The sequence below is a fragment of the Mustela nivalis genome, assembly GCF_964662115.1.
Source record: "Mustela nivalis genome assembly, chromosome: 10".
NCBI lineage: Eukaryota > Metazoa > Chordata > Mammalia > Carnivora > Mustelidae > Mustela > Mustela nivalis.
This window is the reverse complement of record NC_139029.1, coordinates 80,444,316-80,470,279: the sequence shown is the minus strand read 5'-3', so window position 1 is coordinate 80,470,279 and position 25,964 is coordinate 80,444,316. Positions and strand designations below refer to the sequence as shown.

General features: G+C 37.5%; 1 protein-coding gene across 5 annotated transcripts in view; it reads left to right on the top strand.

The window, feature by feature from the left end:
- The window catches only part of DPYD (dihydropyrimidine dehydrogenase), an 831,034-nt gene that overhangs the window by 544,560 nt on the left and 260,510 nt on the right, over nucleotides 1–25,964 (top strand). For all 5 annotated transcript variants that reach the window (XM_082686466.1, XM_082686464.1, XM_082686465.1 and 2 more), the window contains one exon: nucleotides 9,024–9,107. In XM_082686466.1, coding sequence (XP_082542592.1) covers nucleotides 9,024–9,107 — 84 coding nt within the window. The remainder of the gene's footprint in view (nucleotides 1–9,023; nucleotides 9,108–25,964) is intronic.

Genomic DNA, 25,964 nt, shown 5'->3' with positions numbered 1-25,964 from the left:
GTTTTAAATAAAGACCTGCCATGAAAAATAGCCCCGTAGAAGTAAAATTGAATGGAAAATGGTAACTTAAAGCATTTCTATTATAATTTGTTTACCCTGTGTTTTCATTAAAATGATGGAAATGTAAATTTAAAAGGAATCTATTCTATAAAAGTGGTCCCTTGGATTTCACACACTACCTAAAAGTCCTTTACTCCTGGAATCCATATACTCTTTATTTGCATATTAAGCAAACTGTATATTATGATGGATGCCATGATAAAATTTAATTCTACCTTTGAGAGTGTAACAGGATCTTACCTTGCCTTTAGGCAAACTAGTTTGACAGCAAGAAGAAATTTTGAATATAAAACTCTTGAATATTTAAAATATAAAATGTTCATTTAATACTATTCTAGTTTGAATACAGACATGCATAAAATGGTAGGACAGAATGCTCCGGAATGGAACACTAGTCAGCAGGTTTTCCATAATATAAATTGAATCTTGCATAAATGCAAACAACTAACCATGTGCCTCAAATTTGTATTTCAAATAGAAAAATACATACTTAAATTTGTACACTTATGTCCATCACACTGTCATGAAAAATCTTCTAGACAGCTTTAGCTGAGTTTTCTTAAAAATCTTTTAGAGATGTAGAAGACTATATCTAACAATACTTATATACTAATGACTCTTCATTATAAAATATTATAAAGCCTTCTCTGGTGTTCAAAAATTATACATTTTATTTGACTATCTTAAAACTGCAAGGGAAAAAAATGACTTCTGGCTCTTAAGGGGGTAAAATTAAACATGGTCAGTAATTGGCTTCATGATCTTTGGTGCCGAGGTCACTTTACACGTGTATTTACCTAATTGGCCATGAAATCTTCCACAGAACCTGTGCTTGGCATGAGCTTTGCCAATTTTAAGCTGACGATGATGAATGGCTTTATCACGCTGCTTGCCTTTCTGCCTTTCTGTAGAATAAAATACTTTAAATATTTTCTTCAGTAATGAGCATCAACTTTTAAATAACCGCATTTTACTTTTAAAAACTTTAATGAGTAACATACTAACCCACTTAAGGATACTTTTCACATTTCTCACATTTTGTATCTATCTATTTCTTGAATTTAAGTTTTATTTAATGTCATTTTCTAAGTACGGGTAGCAAAAACAAAAAAGAATGAAAAAGGACAACAAAAATGAAAGGAAAGAAAAAAGGAGAAAAGAAGGGAAATTTTTAAATTTTATTTATTTTTTTAAAGATTTTATTTATTTCACAGAGAGAGACACAGTGAAAGAGGGAACACAAGCAGGGTCAGTGGGAGAGAAGCAGGCTTCCCACAGAGAATGACCTGAACCCAAGGCCGAGGCTTAAGGACTTAGCTACAGGCATCCCGGGGGAAAATCATTCTTTTTTATTAAAAAAATTTTTTTAAATTTTTTTTTCTTTAAAAAGAAAAAGTTATACTTTTAACCAGTCTGTAGAATCTTTTCCCAGGAAAGCAATCTACATATCAAGAAGGTCAATCTATAGATAATGTCAATTTAAAAAAATCTTCACTATAATCTTAAAAATATGGGCTGTCCCAGGGCGTATCACCTGAAGGAGCTCTCCCCAGGCCTCCATGTTCCACTGGAGAGCAACAATAGGTAGCAGGATTCATCTTAGCTCCTGTGGTAGGTACTAGGTACGCAGTAGCACTTTGTAGAGTCAGTAGCTGGTTTTGTCTTTCTGAATGCATGCTTCAGAACATTTTTACAATGAAAGAGTCCACATTAGGGGCGCCGGGGCGGGGGGGCGGGGGAGCTCAGTGGGTTAAAGCCTCTGCCTTTGGCTCAGGTCGTGATCTCAGGGTCCTGGGATGGAGCCCCAGATCGGGCTCTCTGCTCAGCAGGGACCCTGCTTCCTCCTTTCTCTGTCTCTCTCTGCCTGCCTCTCTGCCTACTTGTGATCTCTGTCTGTCAAATAAATAAATAAAATCTTAAACAGAAAAATAAGAAAAGAAAGAAAGGAAGAAAGAAAGAGCCCATATTAAAAGAAACCAAGAAAAACAAAAGTATTCAAGCCAAAGTTACTGTACCGCTTACAATGTACATTTCTTTGGGGGTTGTGATAATGGGTGGTAAGAAATCAGAGATATCACACCAGCTGTTCTAGCACAAGTTTTAAGTTCAGCAAATGACCTAATGTGATGATGAATAGACTTTAAATTCATGAAGTTCCTCTCCTTATCGTAGATTGATTTTTGAATTACATGATAGGGAACTGAGGAAATCTGTTATGAGCTCTTTACTATTATATCTGAAAACAGAAATGACACGTGTACCAGCAGGACAGATCCAGATCCCTACCAGAACACGAAAAAGTAAAGACAGAGAAACTGTGTCAGAATGAAAATTTGCCTAAGAACAATCACTATTATTTGTTTATTTTGCAAGTGGCTACCACTGTATTTTATTATTCTGAATAAACATTTAAGACCATGTGAGTGAGGTTAAAAAAAAATAGAAGCTAGGTACATTCTTAAAATATGGTAAATTCAACTGAATGCGGTTTTTTTAAATGTCTATCCAGTGTATCTTCTTTATCATGTGCATATTTTTTAGAAAGTTTTGTTTTCTTCTAGAAATAGAACCATACTGAACCAACCCTTCCTTTTCACTCTAACCCAGGAATGACCACACTTTTTTTTTTTAAAAAAGATTTTATTTATTTATTTGACAGAGAGAGATCACAAGTAGGCAGAGAGACAAGCAAAGGGGGGCGGGGGGAAGCAGGCTCCCCGCTGAGCAGAGAGCCCCATGTGGGACTCGATCCCAGGACCCTCAGATCATGACTTGAGCCGAAGACAGAGGCTTAACCTGAGGAGCCACCCAGGTGCCCCAAATGACCACACTTTTAATGTCATCTTTTACGCATTTTTCAACCTGGTTTGAATTTGTTGTTTTATAAACACCAGGAAAAAGAAGTGGCCTCTGGAAAAGTTTTTACAGTTTAGTGTCAAATCAGTAGCATTATAGGGTCTGCTCAATTTTCAGTATCTGATCACAGGATTTCTTCCTTTTCTGGGTCATAGATAACCTATTCCAATTCCACGCAAAGGAAGATCTATGAAGCACCTACGGCGTGCGTGGTTTCTTGCCAAAAAAACAAAGGTGAATAAGATATAGCCTCAGCTGTATCAAACAATACCATTTAAAAAGACCAGAAAGACACCAAACTGAACCATACTGAACACTCACAATATCAGGTCTTGCATAGATTTGAGCTCATTTTAATAGATCTCAGAGCCATTTCTTGCTTAATGTACATTAGCTTAGAAGACACAGCCCATGTCAAAGTTCACGTGAAGATGCTTGATTGAAGGCTCCAACCCCAGCTCAGTATGAGTGGGAAGAAAAGGGAAATGGGATAGGAAGAAGGGAAAGCAGAGCCTGTGTGGTACATGACAGAGCTGGCTCCCACTTCCCAAGGAAATGGAGCTGATGGTTCAGTCACATGGGACAGAGAGTGCCCTGTGAAATCATCCTGCCTCTCAACAGTTGAGAGGAGAAGAAGGGTGAGAGATGCACCTACTGCTTCCTTTCTGTCTACTTACTTGGACTGGTCAAATTTCACACCCCAGAGCTGTCCTTTCCTCCACCCATCTGGAGGGTTATGTATCCTGCCCCTTTGGGGGCCGCTGCTAAGAAAGTGAAATGCCACACCGTGTTGTGAAGTGTTTCCTGTGTGCTGTTTCTTGTGAGATGTTGTGAGATCTAAACCCAGAATGGAGGGGAAAAGTCTGAGCCCCCTAGTCAGGGCTGGCTGGCCATTGGCATTCCTGGAGCTGTCACTGGGACTAGTATGCTGGCGGCTGTGGCAAAGCGCAGCTTTCATGCTGAGGGAGCTGTGAGAGCTGGCAATATAGGAATTGCCAGGACAGTCACAGGGACTGACATCCCTTTTTAAGCTAGTGACCAAAGTTTGTGTGTCAAGTTTGTGCTTCAAATTTGAAGCAGCGTATACATTGAATGTGTCTCCATAGGTATCACTGCCACCCTAATCCCAGTTGAACTGAGACAGCGCTACTCATCTCCTTGTTCTCAGTCCCTTCAAAATCTTCCCACTATTTCTCCTAAGAGGTGAAATACTTAACTTGACCTGGAATTACTACATAGTCTGGCCCCTGCCTGCCTCCCCAATGCCATCCTCAGTTTGCTGTCCGTGGACTGGTTGACACCCACTGGTCTTTTGTTACTCCTCTGACATGCTCCCAACTGAGAGCCTTTGCTGTTCCCTTGGCCTGGAATTTTCTCTCTTGCTCACAGTATGTTCTCTCTTTCTCAACTCTGAGTGCCCTGACTAGTGGGTTAAATCCTCTGTCTCGCTCCTTCTCAGCTCCTGTCCTCAGAAGCCAATTTACCATTAAAACTAGTGAAACATAAGCTTCAGGACCCTTACTTGCCCAAGTCACTTCCAAGGCCCTGTACCTAAATTTTGTATTTGTAATTTTTAAAAAAATTTTTACCTATTTTTTTGACAGAGAGAGAGATCACAAGCAGGCAGAGAGGCAGGCAGAGAGATAGAGAGGAGGACACAGTCTCCCCACTGAGCAGAGAGCCTGATGCGGGGCTCAATCCCAGGACCCTGAGATCATGACCTGAGCCGAAGGCAGAGGCTTTAACCCACTGAGCCACCCAGGCACCCTGTGTTTGTACTTTTAATTAATTTTTTTCTTAAGGAAGTTTTCCCAGTTTGTTTAAGTTTCAGGTTCCCCAGAATCTCGGTGTCCCTCTGCCTGTTCTTTTCCTTTGTGACATTTAATGAAGTAATAAGCAATGGTGTCATTAGCTCTTTAATGTCTGTCCTGCTTATTACAAAGCAAGCTCCTTGGGGGCAGAGACTCCTGACTGGTTTACTGCTTAATGTCCAATCCAAGCACAGGGCTTTGCTTACCAGTGGGTACCTGTCAAATATTTGTTGAAGTGAAATAAGGGTACGGAGTTGGTGTCCTGACATGTGACCAAGGAAAAGGAAGTATTACAGGATAAATGAGAAGCAGGGTACTTCATTTGGCACCCATGAGCTTGAGGTGATTAAGATACAAAGTAGAAGATTTTCAGTCAGGGATCTGAGGAAGGATTGCCAAAGGTCTGACCGTGATTGGTAGGATGACACAAGGAAGGTTCAGGGGAAAGACAGGTATCAAAACCAGGTGACCACACCATTCCTAGCAGAGGGACCAAACAAACCACTTAAAAGCCAGGTTCTTACCATTTTTTAAACTGAATTTGGGCTAGCAGTGTGTTGTGAAATTGAATTGATGTTAGAGTTAGGAGATCTCAAGTAGGCTGAAGTAGAAAGTAGACAGGTACATTACAGAAATGTGTTGCAGCAGGTGGATATAAGTCCCTGCAGAGTGACAGTTAGCAGGACAGGATGGAATCAAGAAAGGTGGACCCCTCCTTGCATACAACAGATAGTCACTGACTTAGAATCCATGGAGCCTAGGCCCGTTCAGGGTTAATCTATGCAAAATCCAATTCAGAGTGGTTTAAGATCACAAACTTGTGCCTCTAGTTTTGGGTAGTTGAGACTAGATGACAGTGTTGCTATGTAGAAAGTCAACATTACACATTTTATATTCTATTAACAGATGAAATTAAAAGAACATTCAAGAAGTGTACCTTTTGTGTCCCACCAAGGGAACACCCTCCTGACCCTTTGGGGCTCTGATGCTTTTTGCCAGTCCCCACCACCCATGGACACCTTCCTTCCTACCTGGGCCCTGATGTACTACAGCAAGCCGCCCTCTATGTGGACATCCATCCTATTGTTCTTGGGCTCTGATACCCCATGCCGGGCTCTCATAGCTCCTTCTATATCCTCTTGGTCAGCTACCTTTGTGTGTCCTACCCAATGACTTTAAAACTACATGATCAGGGAGGAAGGGAGGAGTAAGAAAGGGAGAAGAGGAAGAACTTTGTATCTGATTTTGTTGTATATATCGTACAAAGGTTTGTGATTTTACTACCTTAGTTTTTCTGAGAGTTTTTATTAAGTGACTCAGAGAATTTTAGAAACTACACTGCTATCACTATTCTGATAATTACTAAGTATTGTTTTTTTTTCCCCCTTTTCTTTCTCCCTCCCCCACTGAAGTATAAATAATTACTTTAAATCCTTTTACAGATGAAGACTGGGGAAAGGCAGGCTGGAGATTGTCATTGGATGGCTGTATGATTGGTAGATGGATGGATGGATGGAAAGACAGACAGAGAAACCCTAGTTAGACAGTAATAGCTTATACTTGCATAATATTTACTAGAGTCCATTGGCACTGTTCTAAGTCATTCACTTTTATTAAGCTGATTTATAGCTTACTAAACAACGTACGAGTTACTTCGATGGTTTTCCACTTTTCAGAGACAAGGAAGATGAAGCAAAGGAAAGTCAAATAATATGCCCAACACCACACAGGTAGTATGTAGTAAAAGTGGGATTCAAACCCATGAAATCTGCCTCCAGAGTTCTGGCTATTAACAGAGACATTCTCCTTCATATAAATAAATGGGTGATAAGTAGATAATGTATGAGATTAGAAACAGCAGATTTTCTATGTCATGGCCTTCTCTAGATTACTTTATTGTGTAATCATTTAGGTGAGGTAGAATAAACTCTGGGCTAAGTGAGTAAACTAAAAAGCTGTGACTAACAGGAGTCAGAATGCATGCCCAGTTTCAGTTAATTTAACATTTCATGCTAATTCAGCAATTAAGGCTTTTTGAATGCATATAGTTGCTTGAAAATGGAATTAACTGCCTTTTAAGGTGGTGTACATCCTGTGAGGAGAATATTCAAGCAGAGGCCAAATGAATATTCTCTGTCTCTTGGTGTCACCTTGAGCTGGATTATCTCATTTTTGAGATAATCAAAGGCCTTTTCAGATGTGTTTGGTGGGTCGATGTTTGTAGATGTATATAATGCTGAGGAAATATTTATTAATTAGTCACTGAAGAGCCTTTAAGGGGGATAAGTGGTTTTACAAGATTTTAATTTTACTTTAAGTTTAGAAGCTTTAAGGATGTCAAATGTTATGTCTTAACACACTGTACCAACTCCAGCCTTGTAATTAGTGATTTCTAATAAGTTTTGATAGTAAGAATACAGGCTCTAGACGCAGAATGCTTGGTTTCAAGACCCCATTCTCATTTACAAGATGTGAAATATTAACCACGTCCCTTGAACTCTTTGTAACCTCTATTTTGTCATTTATAAAATGGGAATAAATTTATATCCCACTACAAAGAGCCTAGTAAAGTATCTGGCATATCGTAAGTACTCAATAAATGTTAGTTATTATCATCTACTATCATGGCTAATTGTAAGCTTCAACTTACATTTTAAGAAAGATGTATAATGTATATATGTTTACAGATGCCACTTAAAGTTTATCTAATCCAAAATGTTATTGAACTGATTTCTGTTAATTATTGAATTCCGGCTAAAGAAAGAGATCTAAATGAAATATTTGAAATAACTAAGAGTAAGAAAATGGGAAATACTGTATATAATTGCAATGTACAATCTTTTGATTGAGCTGCTAATTCCCACATGACATGGTTTTTAGATAGGTTCTATTATATACAGTTTATACTTGAGTGGTTGGAAACAAAGAAGATTAACTAACTTCCTAAAGCATCCCCTATTCCTTAGCAGATCTGGGATTAGAACCCAGGCTGTGCTTTGTTCATGCCTACCACTAAATCAGCAGGGGGAAAAAAGTGGCATGATTCATGGTAATATTCAGATAATGTGGAGCATTAAAAACTGAATTAGGGAATCAAAATCCATAATGAAACCATATTAGAAAATAGGCTCAATAATCAAATGAATTCTCACAAATATGCAAAAGAAAGAGCAGACTCACTAATGAATAGGATTGGGAAGATTGTCAACTGAAGAATAGCTAACTAGAATTCTTCAATTTGTTGAGAGCCTACTTAAAATTTATAAAACAGGAAAAAATGGGCTAAAATCTTGAACAATCAGGAAAAAAAGCAAGCCCTTGAAGAAACAGCTGTTGGCCTAAAGTAGGATTTGTGGTACACTTACAAAGTAAGCGATGCGACAGACTTGTTTAATGTTACAGAAACAGACTCAAGCTTCTAGTTGACCTTACTTAATAAGAAATTGTGGCATTGGAGAAATTCTAGAAGTTAGGTAAAATAATATACAAACGTGACTCATTTATAGTTTATCCCGCATCCCTCCAGTTACCATATTAAACTATTAAAAAAAGCATTTTGCTTGTTTTTGAGAGTTTTTCACAAAGACTGGTCACAAATTCTATGATTCTTCATGTAATCTAAGAATACTTCGAATGAACTGTTGTGTTCAATTTTGCAGGATTTATTTGTATATTAATGAATTAATGAGCTAAATTAGAATGAATCCTATTTAATTATTAAAGACAAAATTGTCTGCACTTCATGTTTCTTACCATGAACTTATTTCTAATGCGTTACAATTTATTCTCAGTTAAAAACATTTAAAATTTTACTTGTATGCATTCCACGTAACCTACTCCATTTTGCGTTGCACTACGACTTCCATACCAATTGTCCAGAATCGGTAAGATTTGTTTTTATAAAAATAGAAGCTGTGTAGGGAAGACTAAGTGTGATGTCAAACAGATCTGGGTTGAAATCTCTGCTGTGTTCTTAATATACCAGGTTTGTCATGAACTATATGCTTCGGTTTCCTTGTCTGCAAAATTTGTGTCCTGCTAATCCAAGGACTATGAGAATCAGAGATAATAAGTATAAAGCACATAGAGCACTTCGCAGCACCGAAGGAATATTTGCTGTTGTTATCATTGTTATTGTTACAGACAGTCTCATTTGAGAGTCATAACTCACCTCACAAGATAGCTATAAGGTTAAATTTAACAAATGTGACCTATGTTCAGTTACTAATGGCAAAAGTGTATCGGGACACAAATAAAGCTTTGCCTTTTCTTGCATTTTCCTTCCACGTCCTCAAGGCTTCTGGAGCAGATGCCCTGGAGTTAAATTTATCGTGTCCACATGGCATGGGAGAAAGAGGAATGGGCCTGGCGTGCGGGCAGGTAAGGACCTCAACAGCTGCCATTGTGTATTTCTGGGGGACAAGAACATATCCCCGTATGGATAGGAACTGTACCTTAGGCCACAAGATGTGTGGATCAGATAACTGGCTTGAAACTTCCAGGTCTGCATTGTTTAAATATTTAGTGCTTAAAAAGTGGAAAATGAGGGAAACTGAAATTACAGCAACTGTTTAGTTTTATTGAGGAAAATATCACATTATGTGCTTGACAGGAAGTAATATCATAACAAATAGTTTTTAAAAGCACTGAAGCAGAATTAGCTGATTTCAAATGCAATGTTCTTTATTCATTCCTGATGCTGATCCAGTTTCCCTGGAGCAATATACTGTACAAAATGCATTGTTCGTAGTGATTTTGTAGTAAATGGGGCACAGCATAAATTGCATTTTACATTTTTTAGCATACGATCATTATTCCCTAACTGTGTTTTGGGAGTTGCAAAAAGACTTTGATGCTATTTTTATTTTGGGATACAATAAATGGAACCTTCATGCTAAAATACTTTCAAAAACCTAATGAATAAAATGTGGAAATATATGTTAATATGTAGAAAATACTGCATCTTTATGTAACTAGGATACAGTGTTGTGTGTTAAGGAGCAATGTAAAAGCTTCATGCTAAAAAGGTGAGTGTTTTGCATCTAATTTGGCTTTTAAGCCCAGAGGGAAATGGTGTGAATTAAATAATATGAAATGTTGTCATTTATGACAAATTTTCTAGTCTTGGAAAGTTTACTTTTGTCTTGACATCTGGCACGGGGTCTTGTACATAGTAGGTGTTCAATTCTTTTTTTTTTTTTCTTTTTTCCAAATCCTTGGATTATTTGAATTAAACTCAGAGGCCAGAAACCCTTCATTTGGAAGGGCAAAAATTTCTGCTTATTCAAATGAACCTAGGCTGCTGTTTTCATATTAGCATTCAGGGAGGATTTTAAAGTACTTTGTAAATATTTAATTAACATTCAGAATAGATTTGTGACTTAGGAAGAAACCATTCTCATGTAGCAGTGGGAGAAGGCCTAGTCAAATGTTTTTCAAGTATATCCTCTGTTCCACTCACAACAGGTTACACAGAAAATCAGTCAGTGTGATGACAGACCAAGCCTTGGTTGACAGTATGTCAACATGTGTACCTTGACTGAAAATAGGAAGGCTTCTAAAATCACAGCTGGAACAGGGCCTGAGGTAGTCAAGGTTCTCTCTTTATAACCCTTGCACAGTGTCTGAAACTTAGACCCAAGATATTTTTTTAGTTAAGTGGATAAAAACAGCTATGGAAACATTTAGATCTGTTGACTAATGTTTTAAAGAAGGATACATTTTAATATGTATTTCTTGCCACAGAAATGACAATTATTCTGAAAATGTTGCCCAACCTTGAGCTTATTTTTTTAGAGTAAGCTTTGACTCTGTGAACACATCTGAACTTACCCAGCTGTTAAGTGTCTTAGGTATATCCTCTCCAGAGAGTTATTTAGCTACATAAATTTTTGCATAGCCTTTGGCTGAATGAGGATACCAAGCAGTAAAATTTTGCAGTAGAGTTAGTATTAAGATTTCTAAAACTCTTGGAGAACATATGTTCCAAAAACCATGATACCTTAGGCTGAAGGAAACTTGAGAACATTGCTGCTTTACTTGTTATAATTTCTAAAACTGAAACCAGTTCTTATCAGCCACATTTAGAAATTTTCTTTTGAATTATATTCTCGTTTAAGTCATAGAGTTGAAAAATAAAACAAATGTCGTCGTGTTTGCTCCAACATATTTTAAATGATTACTCTGCCTCAGGACACAGGAATGTTCAATATTTTAAACGGAGGGCAGGAAGAATATTAGTTCATTAAAAAAAAAAAACTTTACTGTAAATCTGACTCTTTAGAGTAGACACAGATATATCTGGGTCTTATTCATCTTTCCCTTTACTTCCTATTTTTTTTTTTTTTCAATTTCTCTACCTCCTGTTTCCATTGCCTCTTCCTTTCTCTTTGAGCTTCATAGTCTTGAATACGTGTAAGCTGCTGGGATGGGAAATTTGTACTCAGTGTGGGGAACTGAGAAGCCATTCCAGTTCCTCTTCCCCATTGCAGGGGGATCCCATGTTCCATCTCTTGGAAAATCCGTGTGTGCAGAGCACAGAGCTGTGAGCATCGCCAGAGCCTGATAAGTGTTTGCTTCATGAATGAAACAAACTGACATTAGTTCTATGCCTAGAGCATTTATCTATTGGAAAAACTCTCTTGTACTTTTTCCACTGGTGTTTCTAGAAATCATCATAATTTTAGCTCCTTAAGAAGAGGCAGAGTATCACAGTATGGTACAGTTTCCTTTCTAAACATGTTTTTTCCGCCGTTATGTCATATATTTTCTCACCAATATTTCATAAGGGAAAAATACTGCCTTTGTATCTAAGTCATTCTATATTAACTACATATGTATATATTTAAATATATATTTAGATATTTAAACTCTCTATGAATATACCTGTAAGTAACCAAATATTGTGAAATTTTTGAACAGAGAAGGCTATAACCTCTACTCCACAATATATAGAAATCATATATTTATGGAATTTGTAGAAATAAAGAAAATCTCAAGCTGACCTTGGGAATTTGAATTGTATATTTCCTACGAAGTGAAATGGAAAATCCCTGATAACTTTGATGCTCAAGCGAAAGTGAAAATATTCTCTAGCTTTAGTTGTGTACACTCTGAAGAGTCGGAGGTATATTACAACGTGGAAAAAAAAATTAGTTTTCTTGTCCTCACAATAACCCTCTGAATAGGTTGAGTTTTTATCCTACTGTACAAGAACAACAATAAAATAAAACCAAACAAAACAGCAACAAAAACTGAAGCCTCCATGCTTCCCATGTCACAAGTCTGGTCAGCAGTTGCCAAGGCCTGAGCTTTCATTAGCATGGAAGCCTGAATATAGATAAGTAGATAAGTCACCGAGAATAGTTCTTAATAAATTGGTATTCTAGCATAAGCGTTAAATATTATTATTATTAACTGAAAGTGCAGTACAGGACTAAGTTATCTCTAAAGTCTCTTGTAGTTCTAAATTTACATTTCTCTAAATATATGAAAACACAAGCAAGGGGTGCCTGGATGGCTCAGTTGGTTGGGAGTCTGCCTTTGGCTCACATCATGATGGGATCTAGCCCTACATCGGGCTCCCTGTTCAGTAGGGAGCCTCCTTTCCCTCTTCCACTCCCCCTGCTTGTGCTCTCTCTCTCTTTATCTCTCTGTCAAAAAAATAAAAATAAAATCCTTAAACACACACACACACACACACATCTACTAAGTAGATGTTGCATCTCTCTGAATAAGGGAGCCTCCCCAATGTCTTAACATTCAGATTTAAAGTTGTCCTTGTGGGGCACCTGGGTGGCTCAGTCGGTTAAGCAGCTTCCTTCAGCTCAGGTCATGATCCCAGGGTCCTGGGATTGAGCCCCACATTGGGCTCCCTGCTCAGCGGAGAGCCTTCTTCCTCTCCCTCTGCCTGCCACTTTGCCTACTGGTGCACCCCACCCCCGCCCCCATCAAATAAGTAAAATCTTAAAAAAAACAAAAACAAAAAACTGTCTTTATGCAGTCTGTGTGAGCCAAATTCCTGTGCTGGCATATTACTTTATAAATATAATTAAACTATAGTCCATTCTATAAAGTTCAGATAAAATGTCAGCTCTCGGAGGTCTTCTCCTTTTCCTAAATACAAAGTATTCTGACGGCATTGGGTGAATACCCCTCTTTTGTCCTTGAATAATTGACTATTTTTAATTTCATCCTGCAGAAGTTCTAATGTGAATTCAGGCAAGAGTTGAGGAAACTCGAATAGCTTTCTGTTGTTGTTGTTGTTGTGTTTATCTTGTTTCTGAAATTATTAACAATATTTGAAAAATAGGTGGATTTGAAAGGAAGATCCTATTTCTTACTCTCTTGAATTATGGAAGATACGGCTATGGTGGCCTGCATTACCATGCAGCAATGAGGAGCTAGAGCTTAAGTTCTCTCCTTTAACACTCTATGTGGTTCATGCAAATAGCAGCAAACGTTTGACCGAGGGTAAATGCTTGTTCCCAAACATGGATTTGATCCATACATGCCTCTCCAATTCCACCCTTAAATATCCAAACCAACCCTTCCCAGAATTTTTGCCTACTTTCTAGGTTCCTGACATTGAAGAGTCTCTAAGCTGCATTCTTTAGCCAGCAGTGCCTTTAATTCTTAGACCCTCCATCAGCTACGAAAAGAAAAAGGTGTTGATGGAGGTTGTGGATGGAAGGTATGGGCTAAGATGCCTTGTCTTCCCACCTTCCTGTTTTATCATCCACAAGGCAAAAAGGAAGAGCAAGAGGCAGTGTGCTCCTCAGGATGTTGCAGTACTAGTTGTAAGCCCTCTTGAAATGATTTTTTTTTTCTGTTATCAGAAAACCAGAAGTTTTAAAGCTTTTTCTTATCTTTCACACAAGTTGTTTACTTTTTTGCCTTGTGTCAATGATGTGACATAGTGAAGTACCGATTTCTAGAACTGAGAGGAACCTGAAGGATTTTCCAGTTTGACCCCCTTATTCACAGGAAAGGAATCAGGGACTGGGAAGATACTTAATTTGCCTTCTCCTGAAGAAACCAACCAGCAAGGTCCATAACCTCTGATGCCCTTGTCACTGACCCGCATCTGGCACTCTATTCAGTATTTCCCTCCAGGTCATTCCGGTGTATCCAAATCTCTAGTTAAGCTGAATAAGCCAGTATAGTGCCCTGGGAACTCCTGACTCCATAGCTTTCTGCCTAGAATTCACAACTTTTCAACTGAAATTATCCAAATAGAAATCACCTGTCTAATTCTATTTTAAATGACATCTAATCTATTAACTGAGTATATCTTATCAGTCAACCAAACTTTCCATGAGAAAGAAAAAAGAATATATTGTACATGAACAAGTTTAAAGGTGGAAACTAGAAGTACACTCTTGTTAGAATCTCTGGAGACCTAGAGATTGAATCACTGTCAATGAATTTGAATTTCTTTGCCTAACAATTTTAAGACACTGCAAAGATCTTATTTCCCTGGCCCTTATAGGATTCCCATTTTTTGGTAGTTTGGATGCCTTCCTTGTAGGTGTGATTGCCATAGAACGTACACCTATTTCAGTAAGGATGCTTTTAGATGGAAAATTCCAAAATGATAGTGTAATCAGAGGGAAGACTACTCTAGCTTCTCACTTAAAACAATGTCCTAAAGAAAGATGGCAGTGCCACGGTTATTACCTGGTAAGTCTTGCTCTCTCACAGCCCCCTCATTGATTTACGCACATCCTCCACCTAGAATTTCTAAACACTGAGATGCTTAACTCAAACAGTCTTAACATTAATTTCATCATCAGGAAATACATATGCAGTCCTGCTTTCATGGTGATCCAGCTAAGTAAGAGCAAACAGATATAAAGTGGTAAATCTTAAAACGTTTACTGATCTTAAATAATTATTGACTTAAATTAAGATCACCCAAACAACACTTCGGTATTTCCCTCATGATCTGTTCTATGTCCAATTTAATATACACAAACTCTGTATGCCTATTAAAAAAAGAGAGAGAAGGGCTTTGTTTTTATTACAACATGCCAACATTTTTCATAAAACATTAACCACAGATTATTACTCTTACCCTTGCCAGGGAGCAGACGTCTGTCAGCAGAAAGAGAATCCAAAACTAAGTGTGAAGACCACATTGCCCCAGATGTGTTAGCATCTCCCTTGGGAAATAAAATCTTCCTCCAGCAGCTGGGTTAACAGACCCCCATCTCATATGTAATACAGGGTCCATGAACAATGACCACAATCTGCCTGGATCAGGTCCCCATAAGATGTTTGTGCATGAGACAGTAGAAAAGATACGGGTTTTAAAGCCAACACAACTGAAAATTCATAGTACTACCTATATTTCCCAGAGGAATGAAATTCAGGAACTCAGGAGGATAAGATACCCCAAAGGCTAGAGAAAAGAATATGGAAGCCCTATCAGTAGTATAATACAGCTGAAGTGACAGTGACCTCCCTGGACTCTTTTTGAGGACCTCAAGGGGAGGGATCACTGCTGAGTTAGATTTTTTGTGATACTGGTCTGGTGCATGCCCATGAGATGTCCTCTGTTTCAAGTTCTTGATTTCCTCAGACTCCTTTTAACTCCAGCCCCTATAAAATACATGTATGACAAAGTGCTACATCATCCTGAAAGTGATGTTATTCTTGCTCTACTTAGCATGGGTGAATATAACTTAAGGTTCGGGAGTTGGAACTAAGGTCTGTAAGTTGAGTGGATAAATATGGGATAGCCTAGGTTGGCTTCAGTGGATTGAGTCCCCGAAACATCACATTCACAGGTTTGGAAATCATTATGTCACAAAGTAACATCATTTCATGGAGAGCTATGACAAATGACTGCAAAAGTGACTGAAATCTGACATTCTCCATATACATTCAAAATATCCTATTCTCTTATTTTCTTTGCAGCATTATAATTTTAGAAGTGCTTTAAAATAAATTATCAACTTGTTTGTGAGAAAAAGTATCTCTGATCAAACAGAAATATTTGCTTTATGCTGTATTCTGTTGCCCAACTTTTATTTGAGCTTGATTCTCAACCATTTGCATAGACATGGGTGCTTAAATAAGTAGATAACTACAGGAGATCTGTAAGAGGCATTTCTGTAACTGCCAATATTTCGCCTTAAGCTGATTCTCTATGAGTTTTCAGTTTAAGTTATTAATGTTGGTTAGTGATATAAAATGATTGCTTCCTCTCAAAAATTTTAAATTTTCAGCAGAAAGCAGTGCCATTTAAATCTTACTGAAATACCAGTTGTAGGTGGGGGGAGTAATCACATAAATGTCTAGGACAACAATCATGTGGCAGTTTAAAAAAATTACATGTAGTACAAATAAGTGGATCACTGGTGAGTGGTTACAGGAAAAACATTTTAAATGTGTGTATCTTTTTTTAACTTAATGTGGCTTTTATTGTACTCATCACTTGTTATATTCCCAAAATATAGCAGCAGTAGTATTTTAAAGTGTTTTTTTTTTTAAATCACTCTCAAACGATCACATCATAGTGACTTTGAGAAGCATAGCAGAGTTTTTTATATGCCTGCTGACTTATAGCATAAAGATAAACCAAAAATGTCTTTGACCCAAAGAGAGAGACATAGGAGTAGGGTAGGGAGAGGCTATGATCTTATCAATGGTACCATGGAGAGTTTGCATAGCATAATGTCACACAGAATAACAGGCATTAGCAGTGCAGAGTAGAAACAACATTGGAAACCAGAACTGCTGGCAGTGAAATGAAGGGTCTAGTCACGGATCCAACTAGTCTAGAATATTTGGAAAAACTGGAAAATATGACTGAGTCATTTATTAAAAGGCACAACAGACTCAGGAGTAAAGGACACTGCATATTAGGCTAAAAAACCAAGATTGGACCAAAACCTAGGAAGCACTTGGAAGCTGAGAGATTCAGAAGCAGCTGAGTTTACAATAAGGTAAGAGAAAGGATAATGAGTAAGACAAATCAACGAAAGGCATAAGAGCCACCACTTTCAAGAAGACCTTAAAATAAAGGCAACTTGTGCCTCAGCTATAAAGTTTTTATACATTTCCCACTGGGATTGAAGCAGCCTTTTAGAGTACAATCACTTTAAAGCTTTGAGCTGGGAGAAGGTGAGCAATGTCAGGAAGAAAGCATGTGGGTTTGCCTGACTACTGAAGGAACTAGTGCCCCCCCCCAAAGAAAAAGTAAGTCAAGGGAAGTAGATTTATTAAAATCATGACATTTTTACAATCCAGGAGTCTTGGTTCAAGATGGAAGACTCTAGGGCTTTTGTTAACTATCATTTAGCAGCCCCATTCCCGGAGAACTATTACTCCCCCGCCAGATACACAAGAGGTGGCACTTACTGATAATAATAGATTTTATACAAATATGAAGTCTGTCTTGTTGATTACATTGAAGAAATCTTAATGACAGTCATGTTTTATAGCTAACTTTTTTTTGTTCCTTCACCAAAAAAATCACTTCATTAAGTTGCATTATGATTAATAAATATAGGCTCTACAAAAAAAGCTTTGTTTAAGGAGATAATAATGTAAAGCATGAGAATCAATTTTAGATACTTTGAGATGTTCTGAATGTCTTTCTTTCCTCATGTTATCTGTTGTTTATGTTTTCTAGTTGGAGTGTTTTCTCTCCCTATCTGTTGTTACTGAGTGTACTCAGTTGTAAAAGTCCTCATAGATCAAGTGGCAAAATCAGTTCTACTTAATGTATGTTAATGACTCATCAGAGAGTAGCATACAGATTTTTTCTCTTATTTGTGAAACTTTCAGCTGTTTTTCAAATGAATGGAGACTCTATTGCCAGTTTTTGTTCATCAATGTTTTTTTTTCCTTGACAATACCTGAGATCATATGGCAACATAGTAGGCATGTCATTCCTGTTTCTCCTATAACCATGTTTTCCAAATGTGGAGAACTTAGTACATGAAGGAACAATTGAATCCCTTCACTTCTCCTGTCTTGTTCTCTATTCCCCTATCCCATGTTCACTCTTGATTCTTTTTCTACATTCTGTCACCTCAGTCTCAAACTTTCGGAAAACAGACTTTCTATTTAGGAGATAAAGGCTATACAGACCCCAGAGTATTCATTGTGCTCCCCAAATCATCAAATACGTCTCTACTTTTATTCATTCAGCAAGTATTTAGGATTTCTGCTATGTACCAAGAATTGTATGAAAAGCTGAGAGTATAATAATGAGCAAAACCAGATATGTTTTCTGTTCTCAGGGATCTTCCCATTTAGTAGAGGAGACATATATTGCACAAATAACCCCACAAACAATAAAGTACAACTGGCATAGTACCATGAAGTAGTGGTCCTTGATACGTGAAAAACATATAATGTGAAATTTCTGGACTACTTGGAAGGGTAAGGAATGGCTTTATAAGAAAATGATGTTACATCTGATAACTAAAGTATTAGAGAATTTTTAACTAAGTGGAATGATTGGGGTGGGTTAGAGCATTCCAGGCCATGGGAACAGCATGAGCAAAGCCCTGTGGTTGAAACAAGGCATGTTGAAGGGCAAAAGAAGAATAGGGTGCTTAAAGCACACACCTGTGGGCACAAGATGATGCTGGAAAAGGGAAAATAGAGGTCAGACTATATAGAAGCCCCTAAGTCATGCCTTGTTAAGCCTTTTGATCCTATCCCAACAGACAGCAGTGGGAGGTTATAAAAAGGTAGGTGTGGGTGTGTATGTGTGTGTGTGTGTATAAGCCTGTGCATGTGTTTGGTGGGTGAGATGGTGACAATGTGGGGTGATACGATTGTGTTTTCATTTTAAGAAGAGAATTAGAGGAGCATGAGAATGGACCTACAAAGGCGGTCTGGAATAACCAGGCAGTTGTTCATGTAAAATATAATGGAGGTTTACAGCTTAGCTTAGAGAAGTGATTGTAGAGAAGGAGAAATGGATATGCCAGAGATAAGGAGTCTATCCAACAGCATTTGAGGATGGGTTGGATATGAGTTTTGAAGGAAAAACAAGTAGCAAGATAGTTCTTAGCTTTCTGTTGTATGCAGATGGAGGAGTTCTGGTATTATGAACTAAGACAGATGTATTAACTGATATAACTGATGGTGTGAGGTTGAAGTTGACTTCATGATTGTCTGGATCCAGGAAAGCAGATGTCCTTAGCATTCTTACTCTCTCTTACTTTCTCTTCTTTGCTCCATGGTTTAGTGAATGACTCATTCTCCTCCCATGACAGATAAGCATTTTTAAACCATCTAATGACCTAGTCTCAGATAAATCTGTGGTTCCTCATTCCAGTTCCCAGGGGTTCTTCACCTTTCCACCCCGAGAGCATTTTCTGATATCTGTGATTCTGGTATTTTCTGTATACTCTCTCCAATCCCCACTATTAAGCCCTTAGCAAAAACTTTCTTTTAAATGAATCCATCCTTATTTTAAACAAGTAAAAGCTTACCCATAAAACATCTTGACTATTAAACATATCACTCTCTCATAGAGATGATGGATAAAGTGAATAAAGTAGGATAAAGTGAAACACAGTTTTCCCGGTATATAATAAATAAGAAATTATATTTTTGAGATGGCAACAATACAAGTATAGTTACTATGATATAAATATATCCCAAGAGAATAAATTCATAGAAGATTATAAAAATTGAATTTGTTCACTTAGTATGCCTTGTATTCCAAGCCTTGCGCTAGCTGTTTCCACCCGTGGGATCATACCCACTCCTTAGTCAACTTTGAGGGGGAAGATAAAACATTTTCCATATTTACAGACAGAGGACCTGAGGTGGAGTGACTTGCTCCACATTGAATCCCCAAGAATTAATGTTATTATGGTACATGGTAGGTTCCATAAATAATTTTTGGACAGATTAATGAAGGTTTGAATGAATGAATAATTGAATTAAGTCTTCATACAAAATGTGGTGTGTGTGTGTGTGTGTATGTGCCATTGGCAATGAGAAGATCCTGAGCAGAGTGGTTTATGAATATGACTCAGTATAGCAGTTCTTGTTTTTTTTAAGTTAAGACTTATATTTCAAGTCATTTTACTTTTCTCTAAAACCAGTGTCAATACATTGCTCTGGTCTTTGGTCATCTTTCCGCCTCAATCGTGTTAGGTGTCATGTGTCTGATTTCTCCAGTTTGTGTCTCAGATCCATTCTAAATATGTTTATCCAGAGGTACATACTACTCACTTATACATATTATTTACAGTTCCCTAAGCCCTGGACAGGAGTCTGTCTCCTTTTCAAATACTCTGTCTTTGGAACTTAATAATCTTTTGTTTTTTGTTGTTGTTATCGTTGTTAAGAATGAACATTTTTTACACATTATTGGAGGAGTTTGGAGGATGAAAGACATCAAAATGACTTACTCTGTTCCTTTTTCAAACTTGCTATCTATCCTATATAAACAAGGCCACTATCTGAGGTTGAAAGGAGAGAAAGAAAATAAACTTCCTTAGCCTGGCCTCTAGGAAATTAAGAACTTTATTTTCACCTGTTTCCATTCCCAGTTCTGAATTACAAATGCTCCCTGAATGTTGCCTCATACATTATTTGAGAGCAGATATGATCCTGCTGTGCTACTTGCCAGGCTCTGATACAAGGTCTAACTCCTATAATCCTCACAACTCTATGATTTATTTACTATTATTACACCCATTTTATAGATGGGAGAACCTAGAGACAAAAGGAATAAGTAGTGTGACAGGTCGCACAGCAAGCAAATGACCACCTCAGTATTCAAATCCTGGACTCTAGCTCAAGAGCCTGTGCTCCTAACCTTGGGCACCACTTCCTCTCCAGAAAGAAAATTCCTGGCTTTACTAAGCACACAAATTATTGATGCATATCTTAATGATACATCTCTCTTTGAAAATAGTGCTGTTTGTGGGAGTAATGGAAGCTCCTCTGGATAAATACTACTGAAAAGACTAGTTTCCTCAAAATAATCGGTAAAAAAAAAATTTTTAACTACCTTTATTTTTATGTGTTACTAATTTTTTCTGTGTCTAAATTCAGTTTTAAAGGGAAACCCTAATGTTTCTTTTTTTGTTTTTGTTTTTTTTTTTTCAATTTCCGGGCATGATTAAAACCTAGTGCAGTTTCACAGTCATGAATGTTAATTGTCAACGTCTGTTTTTATTTTTAAAAATCATTTTTTTGCTGTTTAAATTTGACACCACCCCTCCCATAAAGGAGACAGTCTGTGGTATCAGGCATTAAGAAACTACTCCCGCTAGTTGGTGATTATTCGGGAGCAGCTGAAGAGGGGTAAAGAACCCCCACAGAAGTGCCCATGAGGGAATTCACCCCTTCTTCAAAGGGTGGAGAGCACTAAGTAGGCAGAACGCCGTCCAGCCCCATGCGTGGTTCTGCCCTCGCCTGCCATTCCACAGCCCTGCCCCTTTACAAAGGGTAGATCATTAAGCCATCCAGCGGTGGGGAGTATTTTCGTATAGCTGTTGCCCTTTATAACAGCCTGGCAGTGAGTGACCATAATAAATTATGCACTGCTCTGTGAGACTGTGACACAATGCACTGCCGGAACAGCGGGGGTGTTAGAAAATCCATTATTTGAAATTTTTGTTTCTTTTTCTTACTAGATTCCATGCTGTTCTTTTCCTGTCATCTTGTTCCTTTTTTTCCTATCTATTGTTTTGAGGGTTTTGTGTCTGACAGTTCTTTTCTGCTGCTGGTTTTGTCCTTTTTGTTACCTTGTTTCTGCCTTCATGGGCTCTCCCACCCCCCCTCCCTTGGTCTTGTGTGTTGTGAGCCTCATTCTCCTTTTCTGTCATGCAGTCATTTGCTTTACTTTTCTTTCTCTTTCTGCCTTATTGTCTCATATAATGCAGAAAAACAAATTCTCTTTTTGTCGGCATTCTTTTACATGGTGTTATGTGGTTGTCATTTTCCCTTCAGGATAGATGCACTTTACTGTATGTACTATTCATTTGGGTTCCAAGAATCCAAAACACATGTCCAGAGGAGTGCCAAGGCTGATGGCAATAAAACACAATCAAAGCAACCAGGAGAATAGTTCTCTGGGAACAGCGCAGACCTATTTCTTCCCTGTAGATCAAGTCACAGAATCTGTAAGTTTTGCTCCTAATTTTAGAATATTCAATCTCTTTCTCCTTCTCCGAGTAGATTTAGTCCAACATGGCAATTGTTTTGACACTCTTTCTTGCAAATCTACCTACTCGCTATTTCTGTAATTGTTTTTCTGTTGATGAACACAGTCTGAAAAGCTAATTCTGGTAGTTGGAATACCCACTGATTCAGTTAATCCATCAGTCATTAATTGAGCAGCTATACTGTGTCAGGGATGGTGCAGGTGCTGTGGACATTGAACACCATCAATTTTGTTCTTTTTACATTCTTTATTTGCTCATGTCCCTTATCCCTAACTTCTTTCTGTGGACACGTCACATACTGTCATTTGTCATCCTGCCTTCTCCACTTTCTCTTCATTGACTCCTTTGGAACTAACATTTCTTATATGTAGATTTATTTTCAAAGAACTTATGATTTTTCTACCTAAATTCAGTGGATTTAGAAATGATTGGATTAGAAAGCCCAAATCTTCTTGGCAGTGAACACCTGAGAATGTGCCAGATTCTTCAAACCCATTTTTGTGTTGCAGTTAAAAAATAAATAAATAAACAGAAATGGTAACCTGACCTCTGATGCGGCTATAGATTTTTATAATATTGGCAGTAGCTGAATTTAATTATGCTGGTATATGTACTTATTAAGTATCAGTGAATTAAATAAACAACTACAATTAAGTTCTTCGTTTCACAGTACCTAGTTCCTTTTTCCTTTTAAATGTTTTTCTCTCTATTTGTTTTTACATGCTTACTTGTCATTTTGTAAATTTACTATCTTCTAACCCATTTCTTCTGAATCACCACCGATATTCAGTTTGGTCTACCTCTGTTGTGTTTTTATATTTCATCTCTCTCTCTCTCTCTCTCTCTCTCTCTTTTTTTTTTTTTTTTACTGTGTTTTATTCCAGGGTTATGATTAACTTCTGCTGTAGTTGTTATTTGATTGATTGATTTTTTTAGAGAAAGAATGAGGAGCAGAGGGACTGGAAGAGAGACAATCTTAAACAGACTCCACTCCCACTGTGGAGTATGACATAGGCTCCATCTCACGAACTTGAGATCATGACCTGAGCTGAAATCAAGAATCAGATGCTTAACCCACTGAGCCCCCCAGGTGCCCCTGTAGTTGTTATTTTAAATACGAATTGCTATGATAGTTCAAAAAAGTTAGCTTATTGTTTTCTATAGCTGAAATGATTTCTTCTATCTCTGTACTGGTTTCCTTTATAGTAATCTCTTTACCCTTCCTCATGTCTCCAAATTTTCAGCTAAGTGTTTTCATATTTTCTTTATTCTATACTTTCTTTTTCTCTTTCTTGCCACTTTGAATTCTATCCCTTAACTTTATCTGTATCAGTTTCCCCTCCACCCTTTTTAAGAAACACTAGTCCCTTTAACATCACTCTGCAAATGCATGGGGATGACTTCTCTGATTTTGTTTTTTATTAATTGGCATTTCAGAGTAATCTCCCGAATATGTAATATAGTCCATTCTATGCACCCACAACAAGTCAGTTGTCCTGTTAGCTTCCAGATGCAGTGAAATGCTCATATTAGAGTCTCATGTAATTCACACTTCCAGTTTTTAATTATTTTCTTTATAGTTGGGAGAAAGTAGAAGGGGGGACAGATAGGAAGAGCTATGAAATAGTTATACATTATTAATGAAATACTTATGAAGAGCTATGAAATAATAAGAGGAAAAGGGAGACAAAAGACTGAAAGTAAATAAGTGAATTTGATATTTAGGACACTTGCATCCCTAAAGGATGTTGTGGGGAAAATACTTTTGGCGGCAGGATACAAGATGAGATCAGGAACCTCTCACAGGTTCATTCCTATGGGCCAGGCCTGTTACAGCTAATTCCACCAAACATCCCTGGCTTTTGCATGAAGTGCATCCAGTTCACCCTACAGAATTTCATCCATGTCATTACTAAATGGCTTTGCCTTGACAAGGTGATATTGCTAGATTGCATGCCTTTGATATCAAGCTCTAATTGTTAAAATTAACCGTATTAGTCTCTTTTGAATCAGCTATTGCATTTTTTATTAGCCAGATTCCACTTATGACTTGAACACTTCAGTGATAATATTTTGAAATCAGTATATAAAATAATCTTGTCATACCTTTTTATTTTTATTCTGATTTTGTGACCTCTAGTCGTGTTAATAAGTGAAGCTCAGTTCTTCCTGTGCCTTGACTAGTGCCAATTTTATTTTTGTTTATTTTTAATGATTTTTTTAATTGTTTAATAAACATATAATGCATTATTAGCCCCAGGGGTACAGGTCTGTGAATTGCCAGGTTTACACACTTCACAGCACGCACCATAGCACATACCCTCCCACTAGTGCCAATTTAAAACAAAACTTGTCATCTTTAAAAACAGCCCCTCTAAAAATAAGCTATTAATTTATCAGTTAATTTATTTTTCTGACCCCTCTACTCAAAACTTTTTTAGATAACCTTGGATTTGTCAAAAGGGATAGCTGCCTACTAAAGTAGCCCAGTTTTGTATATAGATGACCAAATATAAAAATATTACGGGCAACCCACACTCCAGTATAAATTGTGAACATAAAAAGGAAGAAAGTAGATCAATTTGGAGGGCTAGATTATTAATATATATATATATATATATATATATATATATATATATATATATTATTAAATACAACATTACACACACACACACACGTGGCTGAATATAGTACTAATCTTCAATTTAAGAAGCTTTTGAGTCTGGCATTTTGGACTAAATCTAATGACTTGAGTATTTAATTCCTTCCTTCTCACCCCCAGTAGCCTAGCCAGTATCATAATAGAGTTTAATTTTGCTTAGTTAAAAAGGTTTCAGTATCCTTGTGACTTTCTTTTTATTTGGTCACCCTCCAGAGTCCTTCTTACCTCTCTCTCTCCCAGCCCTCAATAACGGGTGGTACTCAGGTCTGAGACTCCTTTCACCTCACTGAATTTTAATTTTTCTTCCCATATTTAACTTTATCTTTTTCTTCAATGATATTTTTCTTCTCGTTTTCTTACCTGGAATTTTTCTTGTTTGAATCTGCCTTATGGTTTCTGATTCTTTTAGAATCATCACTACTGTTTCTGATAAGAATTTGCAGGATTGGCTTACATTCCTAACAATAAATAGCTTTCATTTTTTGAGAGTTTATTATACTTGTTAGGTAGATTATATTATTTAATTCTCAACCAACCCTCTGAGCTACTACTAACATTATCCCTATTTTTGCAGATAAAGAAACCAAAGCATAGAAAGGTTAAGTAACTTGTTCAAAATCCTACAGGCAGGAAATGGCCAAGCCAGTATTCAGGGTCAGAGTATCTGACTGCAAGCTTGCACCCTTTACCATTACTTTATAGCTCCTCTTGTAAAGTGATGCCAGGCTACGTTATTTTGCTTTATTTTTTATTTTTTTTTTAAGATTTCATTTATTTTTTTGACAGACAGAGGTCACAAGTAGGCAGAGAGGCAGGCAGAGAGAGAGAGGAGGAAGCAGGTTCCCCACTGAGCAGAGAGCCCGATGCGGGGCTCGATCCCAAGACCCTGGGATCATGACCTGAGCGGAAGGCAGAGGCTTTAACCCACTGAGCCACCCAGGCGCCCCCGTTAATTTGCTTTTAATCTTGATGTAAGAATCGGTGATTTCCCTACTGTATCTTTCTTCATCATTAATTCTAAGGAGATCAGCCATAGCTATAGTGCGGAGTAGGAGGAGTGGAGGAGATGGAATCCTATGGTGTTAACATTTTGGTCCAGATAAAGGGCCACAATTATAAACCCTGGCAGATGACCTTCCTCAGGTGCTTCTGCTGTTCAGTGCTCCTGTTCTGTGTTTTCCCTCATATTTTAGGGAGAAAAAAAGGCAAAGCATACCCTTCTTTGGTGTAGGTTGAGTAGAGACATGTTAAAGCCTTTCCCAAGTGATCTGTTTTGCAAGAACTTTCTTCAGTTTTACACATTTTTATTTTCCTCATTCACTGGAATAGAGTACGCACGAGGAAGCAGAGTGACTTGGCTAAGCAGTTAACTGTTTATTTGGTAGAACCCAACAATCACATATACTTGAAAAGGTTTTGTAG